Genomic DNA, 22,794 nt, shown 5'->3' on the forward strand with positions numbered 1-22,794 from the left:
ATCACTTCTGGAATTATTTCAGTGTTAAGACCAGTGTTCACTACTACTATGAGGTGAATCCAACCAGTGTTGGCTCAGCACAGGACCAATTACTTGGAGCTACAGTTGATTTGAGGCCCATTTGTTTTATTTTATTCTTTAAATCTGCATGTTGGTTGAAGATTTGGCCACTTACTTTGGTACCTAAGGGAGCGGGGCAGATATTTTCTGAAAATCTCTCTCATAATACTCAGGGTTTTTCGTTCTGCTTCACTTCTTGGTCGCGTTTTTGGGTTTGCCTACAATTCTTGTTGTTTATGCACTTTAACTGCTTTTGATGTTGCTTTATGTGTCAAATATGTGGGACAAAATGTAGTACATCCGTTGTAGCCTTTTGTGTCTAGTATGTTCCTATTGAAATGCTGGCAGCCGTATCTGCTAAAGCCACATTTGCTATACTAACATCTTAAAAATAGAAACAGTGGAGAGTTAGTGTCTCACTGGATTGCTAGTGGGACATGAATCTGTTTTCAATACCTTAATTTCAGATCCAACAAACCGTGAGTTGGCATTAATGCCCTGATGCCCATTAATTTAAATTCTTGAATCTGTAGGTTTTCCATTTTGTTTTTTTCCATGGAGGTCTCCTTCTGTTCAGATCTGGCCAAAGTTTCTTAAAGCTTCTGTTTCATTCTTTCTGTTCCCAAGGATTGTTCTGCTTTGTTCTTGGTTAAAGGTTTGATTACTGCACAAAGTATGTATTGGTGTTTGAATGCTGGTGCTGCTTTTTTGTCTTAAAGAAATCCAGATTCCTGATCAACTTTTTAGTTTTCTGTTCCATTTCTTCTGATTCCTGTTTCTATGCAACTGTAACAGGTGTGAAGACTGCCAATTTGTGGTTTGATTCTAAATTAGTCTTAGAAAGTTTTTATTCTTTTCAGCTTTAAGTTTTACAAGAACATGTCTCCTGCTGGATGGCTAGGCCCATCTTCCTCCAGTTTTGTCTGGACTATCATGTCAGTGCAAAGTCCTATGATCCTCCTCCGATCATACAAAGTTTAGATTCTTGAATTTGTAATATATCTTCTAATTTTATAATTTTTAGTGAATGTTTAATAAAATTATTTAGGAAATAATATGCACTGAATGTGTTCAAGTAATGGTATAATTAGTAGAGCTGTCAAGGGATGAAAAAAATTAATCGTGATTAATTGCACTGTTAAACAATAGAACACAATTTATTTAAATATTTTTGGATGTTTTCTACATTTTCAACTATATTAATTTCATTAGAACACAGAATACAAAGTGTACAGTGCTCGCTTTATATTATTTTTGATGGCAAGTATTTGCACTGTAAAAAAACAAAAGAAATAGTATTTTTCAATTCATTTAATACAAGTACTTTCAGTGCAATCTCTTTATCATGACCATTAGACTTACAAATGTAGAATTACATACAAAAAAAACTGCATGCAAAAATAAAACAATGTGAAATTTTACAGCCTGCAAGTCCACTCAGTCCTACTTCTTGTTCAGCTAATCACTTAGACAAACAAGTTAGTTTATATTTGCAGGAGATAATTCTGCCACTTCTTATTTACAATGAAAGTGAGAATAGGCATTTGCATGGTACTGTTGTTGCAGGCATTGCAAGATATTTATGTGCCAGATGTGCTAAAGATTCATATGTCGCATCATGCTTCAACCACCATACCAGAGGACATGCGTCCATGTGGATGACGGGTTCTGCTCGATAACAATCTGAAGCAGTGCAGACCGACACATGTTCATTTTCATTATCTGAGTCAGATGCTGTCAAGGCTAATTCCCCACCCTAGCATGGATAGTTGAACCAGCCCCATTCTTTAATCTCTGACAGGACGAAAACATTTGACAGTTGCTTATCTGTGGATGTCAAGGCTAATTCCCCACTCTGGCACTTTGAGTGCCGAAGGTGGGGGCCCACAAGGATTCTAAAAATTAATACTGGCCACTCCAGGCTTGTATTAAACTCCCAAGATTACAGCTTTTCTCTGACCTTGGATTGGTAGATGCTGCCACCACGCAAGTGCAGAACCCCTTTGAGAGCCCAAGAAGGCATACTTGGGAATTCCTTCCTGTGGAGTACCCTCAAACCATTTCACCTCCCCCTCCCCTTTTGGGGAAGAGCGGAGAAAGGAGGGGGGGAAAAAAGGGAAATCAGCTGTTGCCACGAGCTAATTAAACAACGTGCACAAACTTCTTAAGACACAAAAATCTAATTCTGTTCTTAAAAAAGGTAAATTTTATTTTTAAAAAAAAAGGGGGGGGAGAGAATACATCTGGGAACTCAGGCTATTGCTAGATTTTAAAAGAGCAATTACAGGGATTAAGCACCAAAAATAGCTTCCTTGAGGTCCAGTTTAAAGGTTACAAGCAAAACAAAAGCACTTGGGGTTAGCACAGAGGAATCCACAAGCCATAAAGAAATAAAAGGGATAAACCTAATGGCATCTTCCTAGACATTTCCTGATCTACTTACATAACTGGGTCTTTAAAGGAGTAGTTACTAGGTATGATACTGATGATTTTTCATACCTGTCCCAAGCTTTTTACAGCATAGCTCTGCTCTTTCTGCCTCTCCCTGGGAGAACAAGAGACCGACAAAAAGGGGAGTCGTTTTTCAATTTTTGCAAGTTCTAGCCTTCCCATTGGCTCTTTTGGCCAGGTGCCCACTCACTTCCTTTTACCTATGCACAGCAGTGAGACTTTTTAACCCTTTACAGGTAGAGCAATTAGAGAATAGCTACTAAGAGGGATTTCATAGCTACTGGCTGGCTGGGTGTCCATAAAAGGGAGGTATCTCCCCCGCCCCCTTTCATTTATCACAGTTGCCACCAGCAGAAGGTTGATTTTCTTTTTTTGGTGGTTCAGGTTCTGTAGTTTCCGCATCGGCGTGTTACTTTTTTTTAAGACTCCTGAAAGCATATTCCACACCTTGTCCCTCTCAGATTTTGGACAGCACTTCAGATTTTTAAGTTTTGGGTCGAGTGCTATAGCTATCTTTAGAAATCTCACATTGGTACCTTCTTTATATTTTGTGAAATCGGCAGTGAAAGTGTTCTAAAAATGAACGACATGTGCTCTGTCATCATGCGAGACTGCAATAACATGAAATATATGGCAGAATGCGGGTAAAACATAGCAGGGGCATACAGTTCTCCCCCAAGGAGTTCAGTCACAAATTTAATGCATTATTTTTTTAATGAGCGTCATCAGCGTGGAAGCATGTCCATTGGAATGGTGATTGTAGACTATGAAGTTTGTTTTGTTTTTGAGTGCAGTTGTGTTACAAATGTAGATTTTTAAAAAAAATTTTAAGTTGCACTTTCATGGCAAAGAGATTGCACTACAGTACTTGAATGAGGTGAATTGAAAAATACTATTTCTTTTGTTTATCATTGTTACAGTGCAAATATTTGTAATAAAAAATAATATACACTTCGATTTCAATTGCAACACAGAACACAATATGTATGAAAATGTAGAAAAACATCCAAAATATTTAATCAATTTCAGTTGGTATTCTGTTGTTTAACACTGTGATTAAAACAGCAATTAATCACAATTAATTTTTTTGAGTTAAGCACGTGAGTTAACTGCAATTAATTGACAGTCCTAATAATTAGTAATATGTAGAAGTAAGCATAAGTATTGTATAAAAATATTTGACAGGACTCTTAGGTGCAAAAACTCTCTTCCTTGGAAACTGAAAGTTTTTGTGTGATTGGTCCACATTTGGTGTGCTTATGCCCATGTGTGCGAGATTGGATTCTTTTGGCCACCAATGTCTAGTTTTGGTGTGCCTGCATGCTATGTTTTCTTGCACTCCTCCATCTTCGCCTGAAGGCATAAAGAGTAGTGTGGTCCAACAGTCCTTCCATTTCATCTTACCACCTGTGGCAATGAGACAGAATTCTTACACTGTCTGCTTGCTTCCCTGTGCACTAGTGTTAGTAGGTACTAGTATTAGTTAATTAGTTACTAGTGTTAGTCTTTTTATCAGTTGCCACAAGCACCAACCTTTTAGTCAGGAATTTAGTTTATAGGGAGGACCACCATATACAGGGTCTCTGACAATACGACAAAAGCAAAATCCCTGGAGTTCAAAACCTGTCCTCTTTGTGTGAAGCTTCAGTAGGTGCATGTGTGCTGCAAAACACAAAATCTCCCCCTCCCACACACTGCAGCAAGTCTCAGAGCCTCTGTCAACTGACTCTGGCTTGTGAGGCTTGTGCTACATGGCTAAAAGTAGCAGTGTAAATATTCCCACACAGGCTCTGAGACCCACCCTTCTTGCTGGGTTTCAGAGCCTGAGGTCCAGCCTGAGAGGGAAGGTCTAAACAGCTATTTTTAGCCCTGAAGTGTGAGCCTTGCAAACCTGAGTCAGTTAGACTCAGGCTTCGAGACTTCATGCTGCAGGGTTTTTATTTATTTATTTTGCAGTGTAGATGTACCTGGTCCTCTTTTGTTTAGGAGAGGGACACATGCGTAAGTGATTGTTCAATATATTTCTCCTTCTCTAAATGGACTCAAAAAGCTAGAGTCCCACCTAAAATTGCTGCTCCTGGAGTGCTATGTACAAGCAACTGTGGATGCTAAAAGGAAGGATGTAGCTTGACCTTAGTCCTCCTGTCAGTTCCTCCTCATGAGTGCCACAGTGAGTTGAGATTCCACTTGAGCTCCTGTGTTACAGTGACTAAGAGGGTCCCGTTCTCTGCCTCCATTTTGGTGTCTATGACCTCAGAGAAGGTTTGGAAGGAGCACCGCTCCAGATATGAACTAAGGTGCAAGTCACCCTCTGCTGCTGATTCTTACATCTCAACTTGCTAGGCACCAGTGTCTGATTTGTCTCTGGCTCAACAATCAAAGGGCAGCCAACTGCCTGACAAATGTGACCTTGTGCCAACTGTAACCTTGTTTGATGTGTTTCCAATTAACAGTTTAAACATAAGGAATAAAACCATACTGAACTCTTTAAGGGTTGAGCCTCCAGGGTAGTTACAGATAATTTAATTTAGTGGAGGATTGTGACTGACACAATGAGTGATCAAATTAAAGGCATTATTTAATTAAAAAAATTACATAAAGCAAACAGGAATTACAATAAAAACTATATGCTGCGTTTATATTCACATTCCAAGAATAAATGGTGCATTCTGGGGTGATCAGTCCCTGGATGAGAAGAACTGGTGTTTAGTCTTTTTTTTTTTTTTTTTTTTTTTTTAACAGCACCTTGATGGTGGATGAGCATGTAAATCTAAAATTAGAATAATACTTTTTTATAATAAATTTAACAACACCCCTCCTATTAAGCCTACCTTGTACCATATCTATATTTCGGCTACCACATTAAACCTTTCATACCCGAAAACTCAAATACCTTCTACTTCATTATTAGTTATTAATATCAAACATCATTCTAATTACTATTTGCATCATTGCAAATTCTGTGATTACCAGTATTCCAAAACATCCAAAAATTCCCCTACAACACTTGCTAAACCCAGTTAAAACAAAACATATTTACTACATGACCCAAGGTTATGCCTTGTCGCTTCTATTAATATCACTATTCACTCATGCTAACAACATAACATAACTTTAACTTGTGTGACTCCTGCTCCCGACTTGCATTTCAACATATTTTGAGTTAGCCTAATCATCTACACCATGAAACCCATGGATTGAGCTTGCTGTGGCACAGTCACCTTAGAAGAGGTGTGGCCAATCTGAGCCTGAGAAGAAGCCAGAATTTACCAATGTATGTTGCCAAAGAGCCACAGTAATACGTCAGCAGGCCCCAATTAGCTCTCCCCACGCCTCCCGCCCACCGGCAGCCCTGCCGATCAGCGCCTCCCTCTCCCTCCTTGCACCTCCCAATCAGCTGTTTCATGGTGTGCAGGAGGCTCAGAGAGGGAGGAGTGAGGTCATAGCAGGCTCAGGGGAGGGGATGGGAAGGAGTGGAGTCGGGGCAGGGCCTGTAGCAGAGTCAGGGGTTAAGCAGTGAGCACCCCCCGTCACGTTGGAAAGTTAGCGCCTGTAGCTCCAGCCCTGCAGTTGGTGCCTATACAAGGAGCCACATATTAACTTCTGAAGAGCCACATGTGGCTCCGGAGCCGCAGGTTAGCCACCCCTGCCTTAGAACTTTGCCCATTGGTGCTGTTTCTAGAGCATATATGGACCCCAAATGATTTAGCTGTGGGCCTGATTCAAGATCACCTTCACTGGATAGGTTGGTGATGGTGCTGGCTAGACCACTTGTCACTGAGACCTTAATATTGCAGACAAGCAAAGTATTGATGACATTGCTTCCGTCCCCTGCTTGAAATGAGGGGACGTGAGAGCATCCTTGTAACTACTGAAAAGGCAACCCCACTTTTGTAGGAGTCTTACTGCTTTTCATCCTACCCACTGGTTCACATTATGGGCTCATTTCCCATTCTCCCTCCTCCCCTCTATGGGGATCACAGTGGAATTCCGGGATAGGCTCCAGGGACTGCTCTTTCAGTAGGAAAAGGCGTGCATCTCAGAGAACAGGCCCCCTGGTATCCTCTTGTCCTCTAGTCCAGCATTCATATACCTATCAACCATTGCCTACTGGGTAGCCTATCCCAGAAAACCATTAGCTAATTGTACGTCTTTCCAGGTCTAGATCGCCCTTCTCTCAAAAGACAGCATAGAACTTTCCAGCCAGGTCAGTTATTGCAGCATCAGATACGAGACTGACAGAAGGAGGAGAGCTCTTTCTCAACACTGGACACTAGATGTCTTCCTCCCACCAACAAATTTGCCAACACCATTGAGAGTCTATCAGAACCTCCTACAAATCTTCTCCTTCCCCTTTTGGCAACTATCTCTTTTTTGGAAGCTTGGGATGGGATCACCTCAGACCAGTTTGTCCTAGATATTGTCAGCAAAAGGTACTGCTTTCAATTCCAATCCTTTTCTACCTCTCACCCTCCTTCAGGGGCACCCTTTCACATGACACTGTTGAAACAAGAGTTGGACTCCATCTACTGCTTGCAGCAGTGCAGAGGCAGGGCATTTAATTCCCATTACTTTCTCATTCCAAAGAAGGAAAGTACTATGGCATCCCATATCTGGACTTTCAGCATCTCAACAGGTTCATCTGGCATTTCAGGTTCAGGATGGTGATTCTGGCCTCCATAATTCTCTTGTTAGATTGTCAAGACTGGCTCACATCTCTCAACTTTCAAGATGCCCATTTTCACATGTTAATGCTTCTGGCCCTCATGAAATTTCTCCAGTTCCTAGTAGGAAGATCTCATGACTGGTACACTCTCATCACTGTCCTGCCCTTTGGCCTTTCCACAGGACTGGGGGCATTCAGAATGCTTGGCAGTCCTGGCATCTCATCTAATCAAACAGGTAATCCAGTTCTACCCAGAGCTCGACTGACTGACTGATCTGAGGAAGATCACCCCAACACCAACTCGATTTAGGTAACCCTTACAACTGTTATCATACTGGGCCTCAAAGTCGGCAGAGAAAAAGCTACACTTTCACCTACTCAAAGCATGCAGTTTGTAGGAGCTATGTTAAGTTCCAAGTCAGCTAAAGCTTACCTTACACAAGTTTACAAACAAAGGTGGACCTTGTCAACTAACTTCAAGCACCCAAAAACATCAGTGAGAGCATGCCTCAGACTTCAGGGACACGTGGTCTCCTGCACCTATGTGATGCATCTTGCCTAGGGTTGCCAGGTGTCCAGTTATCGACCGGAATGTGTGGTCGAAAAGGGACCCTGGCAGCTCTGGTCAGCACCATGGCCAATGGGAGCTGGAGGGACGGTGTCTGCGGGCAAGAGCACTGTGCAGAGCCTCCTGGCCTCCCTACCTAGGAGCTGGACCTGCTGCTGGCCACTTCTGGGGCGTAGCGTGGTGCCAGGGCAGGCAGGGAGCTTGCCTTAGCCCCACTGCGCCGCTGAACGGGAGCCGCCTGAGGTAAGCCCGTGCCCCAAGCCCGTGCCCCACCCCTGAGCCCTCCCTAAAGCCAGAGTCCCCTCCTGCACACCCAACCCAGAGCCCAAAGCCCCTCCTGCACCCCAACCTCCTGCCTCAACCCTCAGTCCCCTCCCGCACTCCGAATCCCTCGGCTTCACCCCCCAGCTTAGAGCCCCCTCCTGCACCTCAGCATAGAGCCTGTTCCACCTCCTGCACACCAACCCCCTGTCTCAACCCGCAGCCCCTTCCCACTCTCTGAATCCCTCGGCCCCACCCTGCAACCTGGGGCCCCTTCCTATACCCCCAAACCCCTCATCCCCAGCCCCACCCCAGAGCCCACACCCCCAGCTGGAGCCCTCACCCCCTCCTACACCCCAACTCTCTGCCCCACCCCGGAGCCTCCTCCCACACCCTGAACCCCTCATTTCTGGCCCCACCCTGGAGCCCGCACCCCCAACCCTCTGCCCCAGCCCAGAGAAAGTGAGTGAGGGTCGGGGAAAGTGAGCCACTGAGGGAGGGGAAATGTAGTGAGTGGGGAAGGGGTGGGGCAGGGCCTTGGGGAAGGGACGGGGTAGGGTGTTCAGTTTTGTGAGATTAGAAAGTTGGCAACCCTAATCTTGCCAGACTTCTACACTCCTTACAAGAGCAGTTGACGTCAGTGTATCTACCCAGCAGACACCACATGGACACGATCTTTGCAGTCCCATAAAAAGTTCTCTCCTCATTACGTTGATGGAAAGACCTTCAGATATGCAACAGAATACGCTCTTCTTCACCTTTACTTAGAGAGAGACTGGTGACTGATACCTTCACTCAGGGATGGGTAGTCATCTAGGTCACCTTAAAACTCAAACCTTATGGTCCCCTCAAGAAGTTTGTCTGCATGTAAACATCCTGGAACTCCGTCATCTGCCTGGCACGCGTGGCGGTTTCTACCTTTACTCCAGGGATTCACAGGTCAGATGCTGACAGACAACATCCTGCCTATGGATTATGTCAGTAGACATGGAGGATTCAGGTCGTCTCCACTCTGTCAGGAAGCCATTTGGCTCTTGATTTTGTATGTTGATCACCCTATCATGCCTGGTCCCCAAGGATTGAGAACTTGCTAGTAGATTACTTCAGCAGACAGTTCTCGGACAACCATAGGTGGTCAGTCAAGGACATAGTGTTTCGGAGTATCTTCTGCAAATGAGGGTAGCCATAATTAGATCATTTGCTCCAGTCCTGGCTTTCTGTCAGATGGCTTTCTTGTCCCCTGGACACTGGGACCCATGTATACTTTCTACCAACCATCTCAATGATACAGAGGGTCTAGAGGAAACTGAGGCAAGATGCTGGATCAGTGATCACGATGGCCTCAGCATGGGCCAAGCACTTGCCTATGACCTAATTAATTCATCTCCCAGTTTTCTTCCCCAAGCATTACTCAACTGCAGGGAATTGCCATTTTACCTTAAGGTCAGAATCATTCATGAACACACCTAAACTGCTGGTAGCCTTTGCTGATGGAATATTGCCTGATCTTAATCTTCACAGAGATGATAAAAATGAGTTTCCAAGTGTATAAGAACATATTGGGAGCAAACCAAGTTACAGCCACCTAGAGCACAGGCTTTAGAGCCTCTGCTGCCTGTTAGAAGAATGTCCTTCTTTCTGAAATTTGTAGAGCAGCTACATGGAACTTCGTCCACATATTTGCAAGACACTGTACTTTGGTAGAAACTTCCAGATTAGATGCTCATTTTTGGTAGGTCTGTCCTGCAGTCATTGTTTAAATAGAATAGCTATTATCTACCTCCTAGCACACAGATACTGCTTGTTAGTAAACAAGAATGAAATCCACATGGAAGTCAGTTTTCAAGATGTGTTGTCCGCATGGACTCCATGACCCACCCTCCTTCTCTGCTACTATGGAGTCCTACTCCTTTGGGATTCTGCACTGGTGGGGGAACAGAAGGGTGCTTGGACCTGCTATGCCTTTGATATCCTTGGAATGGGGGGTGGGGTGAGACCATCTAGGGCACAGGAATGGGCTCTGTTGGCCAAAAGATTCCAGTTTCATTTCATGTGGGTGCACCAAGAGTGGAATTAATGTGGATAATACATGTGAAAGAACCAGTTACTGTTCTTTCATAATACAAAATACTAATTGTCCTTAACTACAGTGGTGATGGGGGTGGTTGTTATGGTATAATGGGGAAGTTCCTTCTGAATAGTAGCATTAAAAATATTAACATAAAAAAATCCACCAGGTGGCAATCTTACCAAAAGAATTCAGATACACTTTCAAGTCTCTCATATAGTGAAAAAGTTGAGGAAAGTACTATATTCTAATTAGTGATTAGTAGGAGAAAGTACCTTAAAATGATCAAGAGATACTCACCACAAAAAAAAAATTAAAAAGAACTTGAAAAAGACATGTATCTTTCTCTTTCACTTCTAGTTTTGTCATAAAATGGAAATGTAACGCTTTAGACAGTTAAAATATAATAAAAAATATTACCTTTAAACACAGTTGTGTGATTTTCTGTATCCTGAAACTCCATTCCTACTCTTCGGGAGCTTTTTTAAAAAATAACTAAAAATAGGATTGAAAACAGGATATAGAATAATTTAATAGAATCATAGAATATTAGGGTTGGAAGGGACCTCAGGAGGTCATCTAGTCCAACCCCCTGCTCAAAGCAGGACCAATCCCCAATTTTTGCCCCAGATCCCTAAATGGTCCCCTCAAGGATTGAATTCACAACCCTGGGTTTAGCAGGCCAATGCTCAAACCACTGAGCTATCCCTCCCCCTCTTCACCTGTAAATCCACTCTTGCTGTCATGATACAACTTCATTTCTGTTCCCAGTAAGTGGTATGTCAAATATAGCCTTAAAATAGATGGATGGAGATTATACAACCCTTTCTTTGCTGTGGGAGTGGGTGCATTATGATAATCTGTAATTACATAATCATACACTAATTTTTCCAAAGGACTCCCGCCTTATTCATTATGCAGACTGGGTGGAGGAGGGATACAAGAGGGTAGAATTAAGGTTTTATGGGCAACTGTAAATCTGGCATTCCCTACCTTTTGAGTGTTTGAATTTGCAGCCCTAAAGAACTTAGTTTTTATATGGAATATACAATACCAAATTGTGAAATAGTGAAGCTAATTTCTAATTTTAGTATTTAAACAAGATTTTGTTTATAACCACATAACTCAAAAATGGTTAAACAGATTTTGCTCAAACTTCAAAAAAAATACTCTCTTTGATTTGAAGCAAGCTATGGAGAATTTCAGCTCTAGAGTTAGTCTGGAGCACAACACAAAGGTTTTGTTTGACAGGAATTATGCTCCTTGTGTTGTGTATGAGGCCTTGCAGATGCATAGTTGACCCTAGCTGGTGAGTTCTTCACTTGACTGAATTTCAGCAATATGTTTTGGAAAGCAAGTAATTAGTATTCCATCTTGTCTTTCTGAGATGGAAACTCAGCTTTTTGCAAAGATGAGAATTTGTACTCCTGGTGAGGGTACATGCAGATAATATATTGTGGAAATTCATACAGCAAATTCTCCTATAGCAGACTATCCTGATCAGCAAAGAGCTAAGTCTCTTTACAACAAGATGATGGTGTGTATTTTTGTCTTTCTGTATTCTAATTTGATGAAGCTCAGTTTGGATTCTGTAAGCCTACATGTGTTAATAGTGTCCTCTTGGGGGTAGTGGATGAAAGTGATTTTGGGTTAATTAATGACTGGTTCATATGTGATCCTCAGACTCCTTGCAGCTCCTAGCAACCAGTGACAATTTAGGAATAGTTGTTGCATTAGTGTCTAATTATTTAGTTTTTACAAAAATGAAATTGCCTCTAACTGATTTCTTTTTTCTTCAAACAGTGCAAATGCATATTCTTGGGGAAACACTAGGAATTACTTGTTTCATTCTGTACTTCAAAAACATTAACTGAAGATCTGCCTATTAAGGTTCACACTTTTTAATGTCATTCAGATGGTTTTCCAAGTTTTGATAGTTAGAGAGGCTACAGAATTAATTTCTAATTTCTTTGTAGGTGGAGGCTATGGGGCATCAAAGCATTTGTTGAATTTTTTTGTAGTTTCATGCAAACTTCAAGGTTTGTACAACATTTGATCTTGGTTAATCTTAAATGATGATTTCATAAGAGTATCTTGTTAATTACTTTCAGCAAGTGCAGTAAGAAATTTATGTTATGAAAAGGTTCACCTGCTTTAGAGTAATTGACAATTCAGAAGTGCAGTACCTGGTATGCGTATGGATCAATGTTCTAACTGACAGATTACAATATTGGATACTGATGGGAATCTGTTATGGACCACCAGATCAGGCTAGAGAACAGGATAAAGAGCTCCTTTAAGTATCCATTTATAATCTGTAGAAAGAAAAATTGCACTATTGTGGGAAATTTCAGTCTAGGGATATATGGTAAAGGTCTCATGCTGCCACTAGTAAAAATTACTTGGAGTTCCTAAAAAATTACAGATTTTCTAGCACCAAGTATTATGACTTACTTGAAGTAATTCTAGTTGACCTCCTAGATACTGTGTTTTGAGATTACAAGTTTGGTTGACAAAGGTAACTGTATTGATAAAAGATGCTTAGACTTCTGTAAGTCATGTGACTTAGTACTGCATAAGCTGATTAAAAATAACTCTGCAAAATCAGTGCAGCACACATTAAATGAATTAAAAACTGGCTAACTGATCTCAAAGTAATTGTAAATGGGGACTTATAATACAAAAGCGGAGTTTCTAGTCAGGTCTCAGCGGGATCTGTTCTTGGCCCTGTGGTATTTATTATCTTTATCAATGGTCTAGAAGAAAATATATTATTGCTGGTAAAATTTACAGGTGACACATTGGCACAGTGGTGTATAGTGAAGATAAGTTAGTTCTGTACAGCGATCTGCATTGCATAGTGAACAACATGTATGTTAATACAGCTAAATGCAAGATTGTGCGTCTAGCTATCTAGAATATGGGTCACATTTTTGGGACGGGGGATTATGTTTTTGGAAAGCAGTGATTCAGAAAGGGGCCTGATTGTCATGGTGGATAACCAACTGAACATAAGTTTGCAGTGCAATGCTGTGGCTAGAAGAGCAAATGTAATGCTTGGATTTAGACATGGGGAAGTGTTAATACCCCTGTATATGGCATTAATGAGAACTTTACTGGAATGCTATGTCCAGTTTTGGTGTCTACACTGTACAAAAGATTGTTGATAGATTTGGAGAAATTTAAATTCTAGAATTTGGATGGTAAGAAGGAGCTGGATGCTACAATATCTTGTTAATGTGATATGGTTTGTCATATTTGGGGCCACTGGCTTCAGTCTTGCTTTGTAGGAGAGTGACTGGTTATTGTTCGGTGAAATGAATTGTTGATTTTCTCTGTCGTATCCACATCAAATATTTTAACACTCTGAGCAGAGAGGCTGACCAGAGAATTTGTATGAAGATTGAAATACTCTTTCATTTCTAGAGGCAGTGGGCTTGACTTGACCTCAGTTACAGATGTAGAGTAATTCCACTCACTTCTCCAGAGAGACTGATTCACACCAGTGTAACTGAGGTTAGAATCTTGACCAGTATCATTAGATCATAGTTGCAGAACGTCAGCTGGGTGCCCATGATCGAAGGACTCAATCTTAACCTTAACTCTGATTTCGTGCATATTATGTTAAAGCCACTGGGCTTACCCATGGATAAGGCTTGTTGTATAAATGGAAATCTGTATTAATTTGAAAATGATCCCAGTTTATTTTCAGGGTGGTCCTGGTGCTACTACTTGTTGCATGCAGGCAGAGTGGCACACTTCTGTGTAGCCCCATTCTCTTCTGTGGAGCTTTGTGCAGACGTAGATGATGTGCCACATGCAACAAGTTGTGGGATTGCGGCCTAAGGATGTAACCAGCAGTTCTGAGTTGTGTGCCTGTCTTTCAGTTTCACTCCCCTTTTCCCTGGTAACCTTATTGCTTTTGTATGCAGTAATTCCTCACTTAACGTTGTAGTTATGTTCCTGAAAAAAGCGAGTTTAAGCAAAACGATGTTAAGCGAATCCAATTTCCCCATAAAAATTAATGTAAATACGGGGGGTTAGGTTCCAGGGAAATTTTTTTCATGAGACAAAAGACTGTATTTTACACACACATACACGCTCTCGCTCTTGCTCAACAAACAATGTAATCCTGGTACACAGCGATGATGATTGTGAAGCTTGGTTGAGGTGGTGAAGTCAGAGGGTGGGATATTTCCCAGGGAATGCCTTACTGCTAAATGATGAACTAGCAGTTTGCTGAGCCCTCAAGGGTTAGCTCATTGTTGTTAATGTAGCCTCACACTCTACAAGGCAGCACGAATGGAGGGAGGGGAGACAGCATGGCAGACAGACACACACACCGTGTGTGTGTGAGAGAGAGAGAGATGCGCATTTCCCCTTTAAGTACGCTGACCCCACTCTTAAGTACATTGCCTTGTTAAGTAGATCAGCAAGCTGAGACCACAGCTGCTGCCAGGAAGCTCCTTCCATCCTGAGCCCTGTCGTGTGTCCCCCCTGCTCTATGGAAGATGGGGTAAGCGGGGTGCAGGAGCAGAGGGGAGGGGGATGCCCTGACATTAGCCCCCCCCCCCTTCTCCTCCACACCCCCTGCACAGCAAGCAGGAGGCTTGGGGAGCAGATCCAAGGCAGAGGGCAGGAGCAGCACACTGCCGGGGGGGAGGGACAGCTGAACTGCCTGCAATTGATAGCCTGCTGGGCGGCTGCCGCACAGGGAACTTAGGGGAGCGGGGAGCTGATGCGGGGGCTGCGGGTCCACCCTGATTCCAAGCCCCCAACAGCTAGCTGCAACGGGCTGCTCTTCCTGGAAGCAGTGGACAAAGCAGGCGGCTGCCAAGTGACATTATAAGGGAGAATTGTGCAACTTTAAACGAGCATCTTCTCTAATTGATCAGCAACATAACGAAACAACATTAACCGGGGTGACTTTAAGTGAGGAGTTACTGTGCTCTTTTGCCTTTTGAAGCCTGTGTAGCTGCTATTGATCTTTTTTACGCTCTATAATAAAATGTGAAGAGAGGAAAAACATAATTTTGTATATAAATTACTACCATGTCTGATTTCTATAATGAAGCAGAGAAAGAATATCACATGCATAAAATGAACAGGAACAAACCTGGCTAATAGGGTAGTAATCACTTATGTGGAAAAACCTGTTTGTAACAGTTTTTAATATAATGATATTCACTCTGCTAATGTAATTGCATTGTTTATTACATTTCTACTCATAACACACCGTGCTCACCACAATATTAATTAGTTAGCTGTCAGTCATTTGAAAGCTATGAAACTGCTTTTGTGGTATCCTTTGAATACTAAATGTCTAAACTGTCTATTCCTTATAATCCCTATTTGTTGTAAAACCTAAATATTCATTGTGAAACAGTCAAACCTTTCTTCCATTAGAGAAAATTGGGCTATTGTGCAAAAGAAAACTGTCAAAAAAGACTAAAATATTGTCTGTGCTTTTTATAATTCAGCCTGTTACTAATAGTGCTGCTCAGATGCTTTCTTTATTGTGAGATCTCGTTTCTTAAAAAATATTCTGTGTAATATTGCGTAACATTTGTCCATTATAAATATGCATCAGCTAACCACTCTATTTGTGATGTAGCAGATACCAAGAGGAAGATCTACAGGTGACTTACCAAGGATTTTTTAAAAACTGGCTTTGTGCCTTTGTTTCCTTATCCTGTATAAAGGAAGCCTGAAGAGATTGTTTTAAGAAGTGTTCTATTTTTTAAAAAAATATGAGGCATATTAAGTCTGTTTTTTCCAGCTGTCGCTGGAGATGTCTTTGGGATCTTAGAGGAAGAGGGTTTTTTTTTTAATTTATTCTTTTGTAGAAAGATAGCCTTATGGCTCAAGCGCCAGACTGGGTTTCAGTGCAGACTCCTTTCTGATCTCGGGCAAGTTACTTAATCTCTCATGGTATGTCTACACTGCACACTAAGCCAGAATCTGTGAATTTGCTGTTTCCAACCCTACACTTGAGAATCCACATTGCATTTTTAACTTGGGTTTACAGTTACAGGACCTGGGTCTCACAGCTGTGCTAACACATCCATACTGCACTACACAGACCTTCTGGCTTGGGTCTGCTGTTTGGCTTGCATCCGCACTGCAAAATGACAGGGCTTGGACCTGAGTTACAGTGGGACTCAAACTTTGACCCATCTCCATAGCAGGGTCTTAGGACCTGGGTCCTGAGTGTTTGCTAACCTGAGTCAGATAGATTTGTGTGTGTGTGACGTTGTGCTCCATATGATTTTATGAAAATATGCTAATAAGTGTGAGTATAATGTAACTGGAATATGCTTCATGCAAAAGGTCTCTTGTAAGGTATCATTACAAAGCTTATAATCTACTGAGTGAGGTCATCCTATTTATATGAATGTATTATTCTTGTATCTGCAACTTGGAATATAAAATATAACTCTGAGGTCCTATTGTAATTATGCAAAGTGTGGGCCATTAATGGTGGTTTAGAATCTTGATGGCTCCCATCAACTGGGACAACTGACTGTAGATGGCTCTGTTTACTTGCAAGCCTTCCTATGAGTCAGGCCGGGAAGAATGAAGGCTTGGGGTCTCACAGGACATGTGACCATGTCACCTGGTACTGGAATCCATCTTAAACCTGGTGCTTTTCCATTTAGGAGGAGGGGTGGGGACCCAAAAAGACAAAAGATTCCTGCCTTGTACCAAAGGTTTATAAGGTAGTGGAACAAAGTGGGTTCCAGTCATGAGAAATCTCCTAGCTACCACCTGAGCTGGAACGAGGACTGTACCGGGGAAAGGATTGGGCCCAGACTAGAAAGGAATCTAGTCTGTGAAAGAAGCTTATTGGAATATCTCTGAGGGTGAGGTTTCATCTGTAATCAGTTTCTTACTGTATTAGGCCTAAAGCTGTGTGTTTTTGTTTTATTTTGCTTGGTAATTTACTTTGTTCTGTCTGTTATTACTTGGAACCACTTAAATCCTACATTTTATATTTAATAAAATCACTTTTTGCTTATTAATTAACCCAGAGCAAGTATTAATGCCTGGGGGAGAAAATAGCTGTGCATTTCTCTCTATCAGTGTTAGAGGGCGAACAATTTGAGTTTACCCTGTATAAGCTTTATACAGAGTAAAATGGGTTTATTTGGGGTTTGGAACCCATTGGGAACTGAGTATATGGGTGCTAGAGACAAGAGCACTTCTTGAGTTGCTTTCCGTTAAAACTGCAACTTGTGGGGGACGTGGTTCAGACCTAGGTCTCTTGTTGAGCCAGACACATGAGCCTACTACAGACGGTGTACTGAAGTTCCATGCTGGCAGGTAAAACGGGCTCAGAGGTAGTCTCAGCACATCAGGTGGCAGTCCCAAGGGGGTCTCTGTGACCCAACCCGTCAGTGTGGACAGAAGTGGAGGTTGGGCTGAAACCTGAGTCAGAGACTGGGCTTAGTGTGCAGTGTAGACATAGCCCCAGTACCTCAGTTTCCCAACTGTAAAATGGGGATGGTAAATACTTCCTTTGTTTGTCTTGTCTGTTCAGATTTCAGGGTCTCTGGGACAAATTGGAGAGAGTCTAGCAGAGGGCAACGAAAATGATTAGGGAGATGGGGCACATGACTTACGAGGAGAGGCTGAGGGAACTGGGGTTATTTAGTCTGCAGAAGAGAAGAGTGAATCGGGATTTGATAGCAGCGTTCAGTTACCTGAAGGGGGCTTCCAATGAGGATGGAACTAGACTGTTCTCAGTGGTGGCTGATGACAGAACAAGGAGCAATGATCTTAAGTTGCAGTGGCGGTGGTCTAGACTGGATATTAGGAAACACTATTTCACTGGGAGGGTGGTGAAGCACTGGAATGGGTTACCTAAGGAGGTGGTGGAATCTCCATCCTTTGAGGTTTTTAAGGCCTGGCTTGACAAAGCCTTAGCTGGGATGATTTAGTTGGTGTTGGTCCTGCTTTGAGCAGGGGATTGGACTAGATGACCTTCTGATGTCTCTTCCAACCATAATATTTTGTGATTCTACGACAAGGTGCTGTCTATATAAACCAGGGTTAGGCAACCTATGGGACACGTGCCAAAGGCGGCACGCAAGCTTATTTTCAGTGGCATTCACGCTGCCCAGGTCCTGGCCACTGGTCTGGGGGGCTCTGCAATTTAATTTAATTTTAAATGAAGCTTCTTAAACATTTTAAAAACCTTATTTACATACACAAATAGTTTATTTATATGTTAAAGAGTTACAGAAAGAGACCTTCTAAAAATGGTAAAATGTATTAAATTAGAGTGAATAAATGAAGACTCGGCACACCACTTCTGAAAGGTTGCTGACCCCTGATACAAACAATTAACACAATGGGGTCCTGATCTCAGTTGGAGCCTCTGCAGGCTAGTATAATGTGTTTTGTAAGCTCCTGTACCTTAATTGAAGGGGCTGGAGTACTGAACATTGAAGAAGGGTATAATTCCTTCCAAGTGGTCAGCGGGATGGGTGTGCATGTATGTGTATACTGTTTAGGGCTTTATATATTTTATAATCCTTTCCTATATCAGTTGCTCAAATTTGAACAAAACCCTTCAGCTCATTTGATGTATCCATAAAGAATTACAGAAAAAGAAAGCAACCTCAGGGTTTTTTCTCCTTTACAATTCAAATGTAAGGTTAGCAATGGACATGACACTAAAATAGGGAATGAACAGAAAAGCATTTTCATTTTTAAAGAATGCTGATACTGTGTTGTAAATGGTAGAAAGGAACATTGGAAATAGTATTTAGTCCTTCTGTACAGAAGTAGATTACATTTTTGATATATGTTCCTTGATGTGGTGAAATATTGAATACCTTGCTTTCAAATACTCAAATACTTCCTATGTATCAGAAGTATTTTAACATTTAAACTGTATACTTTAAGCTTTGTACTTACTCAAGAAAGTTCATAACAGAAATTAATACTTGATTTTGCCTTTATCTTTTCAGTAGACGATTTCTTGGCCATGGCTAGTATATGTGGTGGCTTTTTCTGGAAGTGAGAGAGAAAAGCACCAACAGCAATTTACTGTAAAAATGATTGTACTTAAAGGGAAAATAGTGGGTGATCTTTGTCGTGTGCACACTCAAGAAGATATTGCTGTAGTTTTCAATGACTTTCTAATGTCTTTAATTTTTAAAAACCTTTTGCAGATGCTTTGGGATGCTGTTAAGCCCAGGTCGAAATGTGAAGAACAGTGACATGCATTTACTTGATATGGTAATAATCATCTTGTCTAACAAATTAGAGGCTATGGGGTGCAGTTTTCTGTTGCTTCTTTGAAAAAGGACACTGTCAGGGTGCCCATTGTAATTCAGTCTTTTAAAAATCCCAGCTTTGAAACTTGAAGGTGAAATTTGGTCCTTTACCAAAATGTTTCCTCCATTATATGCATATATTGGTTTACTATTGTAGAGCTGTTGTTGAATTTTGTTTTATTAAATAAAAACATTTGAAACATTGTTAGCCTGGGGAAGAAAGCATATCTAAAAGAATTAAGAGGAGTTTACATACAAAGATAAGAAAAAAAAATTATTCAAATGCCAACCTTGACAGTGTCCCTTTATGGGGGAAAAATAAATAAATGTATCCTTAATGAAAATGGTCCCTCAAATAAGCAAATAAAGTAGAGCTTTCTACGTTTGTCTGACCTGATTACCTAAATCTAGCAAAGGTCTGATGATTTGCATCTGCAAGAGTTTTGTTGTCACTTATTTAAAGCATGACATTAATCTGTCATATGTGACTGACACTGCTGTTTAAAGAGTCCCTCCTCTGTTCCTGCTTATTTTCAAATTATTTGGTCTTAGAGTATATCCAGTGAATATGCCTCAAATTTCTAGAAACCCATATTAAAAGCAACATATATTGTGTATTCAGATTGTGTATTTAGTAAATCAAATGTTAATCTCTGACAAGTTCTGTGTAGTGTTCCATCTCTGATATGATGACTCTTCAAGCTGCATTCTTGTAAATGAATAGCAAACTGCCTTCCTCTGAATTAGGTCAGATGTTCAGCAAGGATATCTTGCCGCTCCAGAGCTCTTAATGTCATCAGAATATGTGCTTGAACAAACACTAAGTAAATATATTTTAGGGATATACCTGGATGATGATAACCTTACTGACATCAGTTTTCCCAATGGCATAGCACTCTTGGATCCCCACAGGCCCACAACTGTCACAGATCTACAGGATTGGCGCTACGCCCCCAACTTTGGAACAATCTCTTGAGGGAAATCCTTTGATGTGCCTCACCCTAAGGGGTCTCTTTTCCTTCAGGGTAGGCCGTGGATACCTCACTACCTCCTGAGACTAAACCTCTGGGGCTTAAGCACTGCTGCTTCACACTGTGAGCTCTGTTCAGCGAGTCCAACTGAGATAAATTCCTGGGACAGACTTGTACACTCTTCAGGGACTAATGCACCTCACCTAGGATTCGTAGTGGCATCAAAACAGTGGCATTTTAGTCAAGTGGACCACAGCATAAGAAGTCCTTAGGTTAGCATAGAGAAATTAAGGTTAAAGCATAGTCCATTCTGGTCAACCCAGAGCCCCAGCCAAGCTGTAGCAAACTCCATTATCTAACTTGTGCTTGCGCACGTGTGTGTTCTCTCTCTCTCTCTCTTCGTTCATTAGTCAGTTCACAAGTGAGAGAGCTTCCAGCTACCTCTGGAAACCAACCCTTATACCCCCTCAACACCAGTCTCTGTCTTTTGTTCTTCAGCTTGGATCTTTGCTTAGCTTCTCTGCTGAGAAGCCGGAAATCTGAGTCATTGGAGCTTGCATTGTGTCTCCAGCCCTCTTGTTGATCTGGGTTGATTTCAACCAATTCCTTAAAGACTCTTCATTCCACCTATACAGGGAGGTAACACACACACCTGTGTCTTAGTCTGACTGGAGAGCAAATTTAATCCTTTTCTCCTAGCTGGGTAGTAGTGCACCATAGAGGGGAAACTGAGGTACACATAGGACTCATAAAAATACTACAGAAAATTCCCACTTTGTCACATCCGCTAATTGCCAAATCAGTGGAAAAGTTTATTGTGGTATGTAAAGGCTGGAAAGCTCAGCGGCAGAAGCTGGCCTGAAAATTAATTGAAGTAAAACCAAAATTCTTCCAGCTGGTGACTTTGTATGTGGTGTGGGCACTAGCATCTTAGCGGGCAACCACCGAGTCGATATGGCTGCGTTGGGCTATCATCTACCTCAGCTACATTGTGGATAACATGAGTGGCATCAAAGAAGAACTTGAAGCCTGCAGTGCAAAAGCGTCATCAGTAATGGGGTGCTGCTTAATCAAAAATGTCTTTTGAAAGCCAAACTCCATGATAAGTAGAGAGATTGAGCTGAGGATATACAGTGGTCAGTATCTTGACCTACGGGACTGAAACATGGCCCCTCATTGTCCAGATGGAAAAGAAATTGGACGTCATTCAGATAAAACATCTCTGAATGATTGGAAAACATCCAATGGTTGAAATTCAAGACAAATGAAGAGATCAGTCTTCTAACTAAACAGGTTCTGCTCTCTCAAATGGTTGCCCAGTGTGTTCTAAGGTAGCATGGACATTTTGTTTGAATGCCTACCAACTTCCCTATGGGAGTCATCTTTGACTTTTGACTCAGTAAAAGCAGAATGGAAAAAACCATCCGGAAACCTAAAGCACGATGGCTGGATGGTGTCAACAGACACCTGTCCCTTAAAGTCGTTCTAAGTGTCCCATTTCAGGGCAACTGCACCTGTATTTCCTCTTTGTGGTCCAGCAAGGGCACCCACCCTCAGGCTTCTGGCTCCCCAGCCATCAGCTGTCTTGAGTGGAGACCTGCCTCTCTCTCTTCCTCCTGCCTGGGGTTTTCTCAGGCTGCAGAGTTCCCCCAGCAAGGCAGAATGACTGACAGGCCCATATCTGCACTTTGCTTTTCTCCTCAGAGGCTATAAACAGCATAATTGCCCATGGTTTAAGTTGCCAAACAGCTTTTTCTAAGCAAGCACATTTATTCTTAAGATAAAAAATTATCAAGAAAACATTAAAAAAAAAAAACAACCCTACAAACATGCTAATAAGCTTACCAGAGATCGCTTTCCCCTATCTCCACAAGAGCTCTGATCGGTGTCAGTCCTTCCAGTCATTCCCTAAAGATTGAGGCCCTGCCTTTGGGCAGAAGATCCTGTCTGTTTTCTGGATGAGAAAGGTCTCCACTCAGTTTAAACTTAGGCTATTTATCCAAAAATGCTTTTTGTCGGTTGGCCTCTAAAAAATCCAGTTTGAACTAGTGTAGGTGAGCCTCCCCAGGGGGTGGTGTATCTCTGGAGGTGTTACAACTTGATTGAATTTGCCTGATAACCCCACACTGTTCTTATTTCATGGATGGCTCTGATTACCCTCCCCCATACAGTTGCTGGCCCACAATGATACATAAACTTAATACAGTAAGCTCTCCCAAAGAAATCATAGGCAATTGCCATGTCTGTCTCACTGTCTTGTAATATATCAGATTTGGTTCAGGACAGAACATCATGGAGGTACATAACTCATTCGGTGGCTTCTGTCTAGGCTGCCCAAGCAACAGCATGACATCTAGTTATATTTTAACTTAATTGATGGCCAAAATGAGCACTAAAAAATATTCACTGAGCAGAGGAGAAGCCAAAATCAGTCCTGCCATAAGCAGACCCAGTTCCACTGAAGT

At 41.8% G+C, this 22,794-nt stretch overlaps 1 protein-coding gene across 8 annotated transcripts in view; it reads left to right on the plus strand.

Annotated features, from left to right (window-relative positions):
* The window catches only part of RABGAP1L (RAB GTPase activating protein 1 like), a 556,714-nt gene that overhangs the window by 94,278 nt on the left and 439,642 nt on the right, over window positions 1–22,794 (plus strand). For all 8 annotated transcript variants that reach the window (XM_007061167.4, XM_027823604.3, XM_043521568.1 and 5 more), the window contains exon 8: window positions 19,254–19,320. In XM_007061167.4, coding sequence (XP_007061229.2) covers window positions 19,254–19,320 — 67 coding nt within the window. The remainder of the gene's footprint in view (window positions 1–19,253; window positions 19,321–22,794) is intronic.

Source organism: Chelonia mydas, chromosome 8 (assembly GCF_015237465.2).
Source record: "Chelonia mydas isolate rCheMyd1 chromosome 8, rCheMyd1.pri.v2, whole genome shotgun sequence".
Taxonomy (NCBI): Eukaryota; Metazoa; Chordata; order Testudines; family Cheloniidae; genus Chelonia; species Chelonia mydas.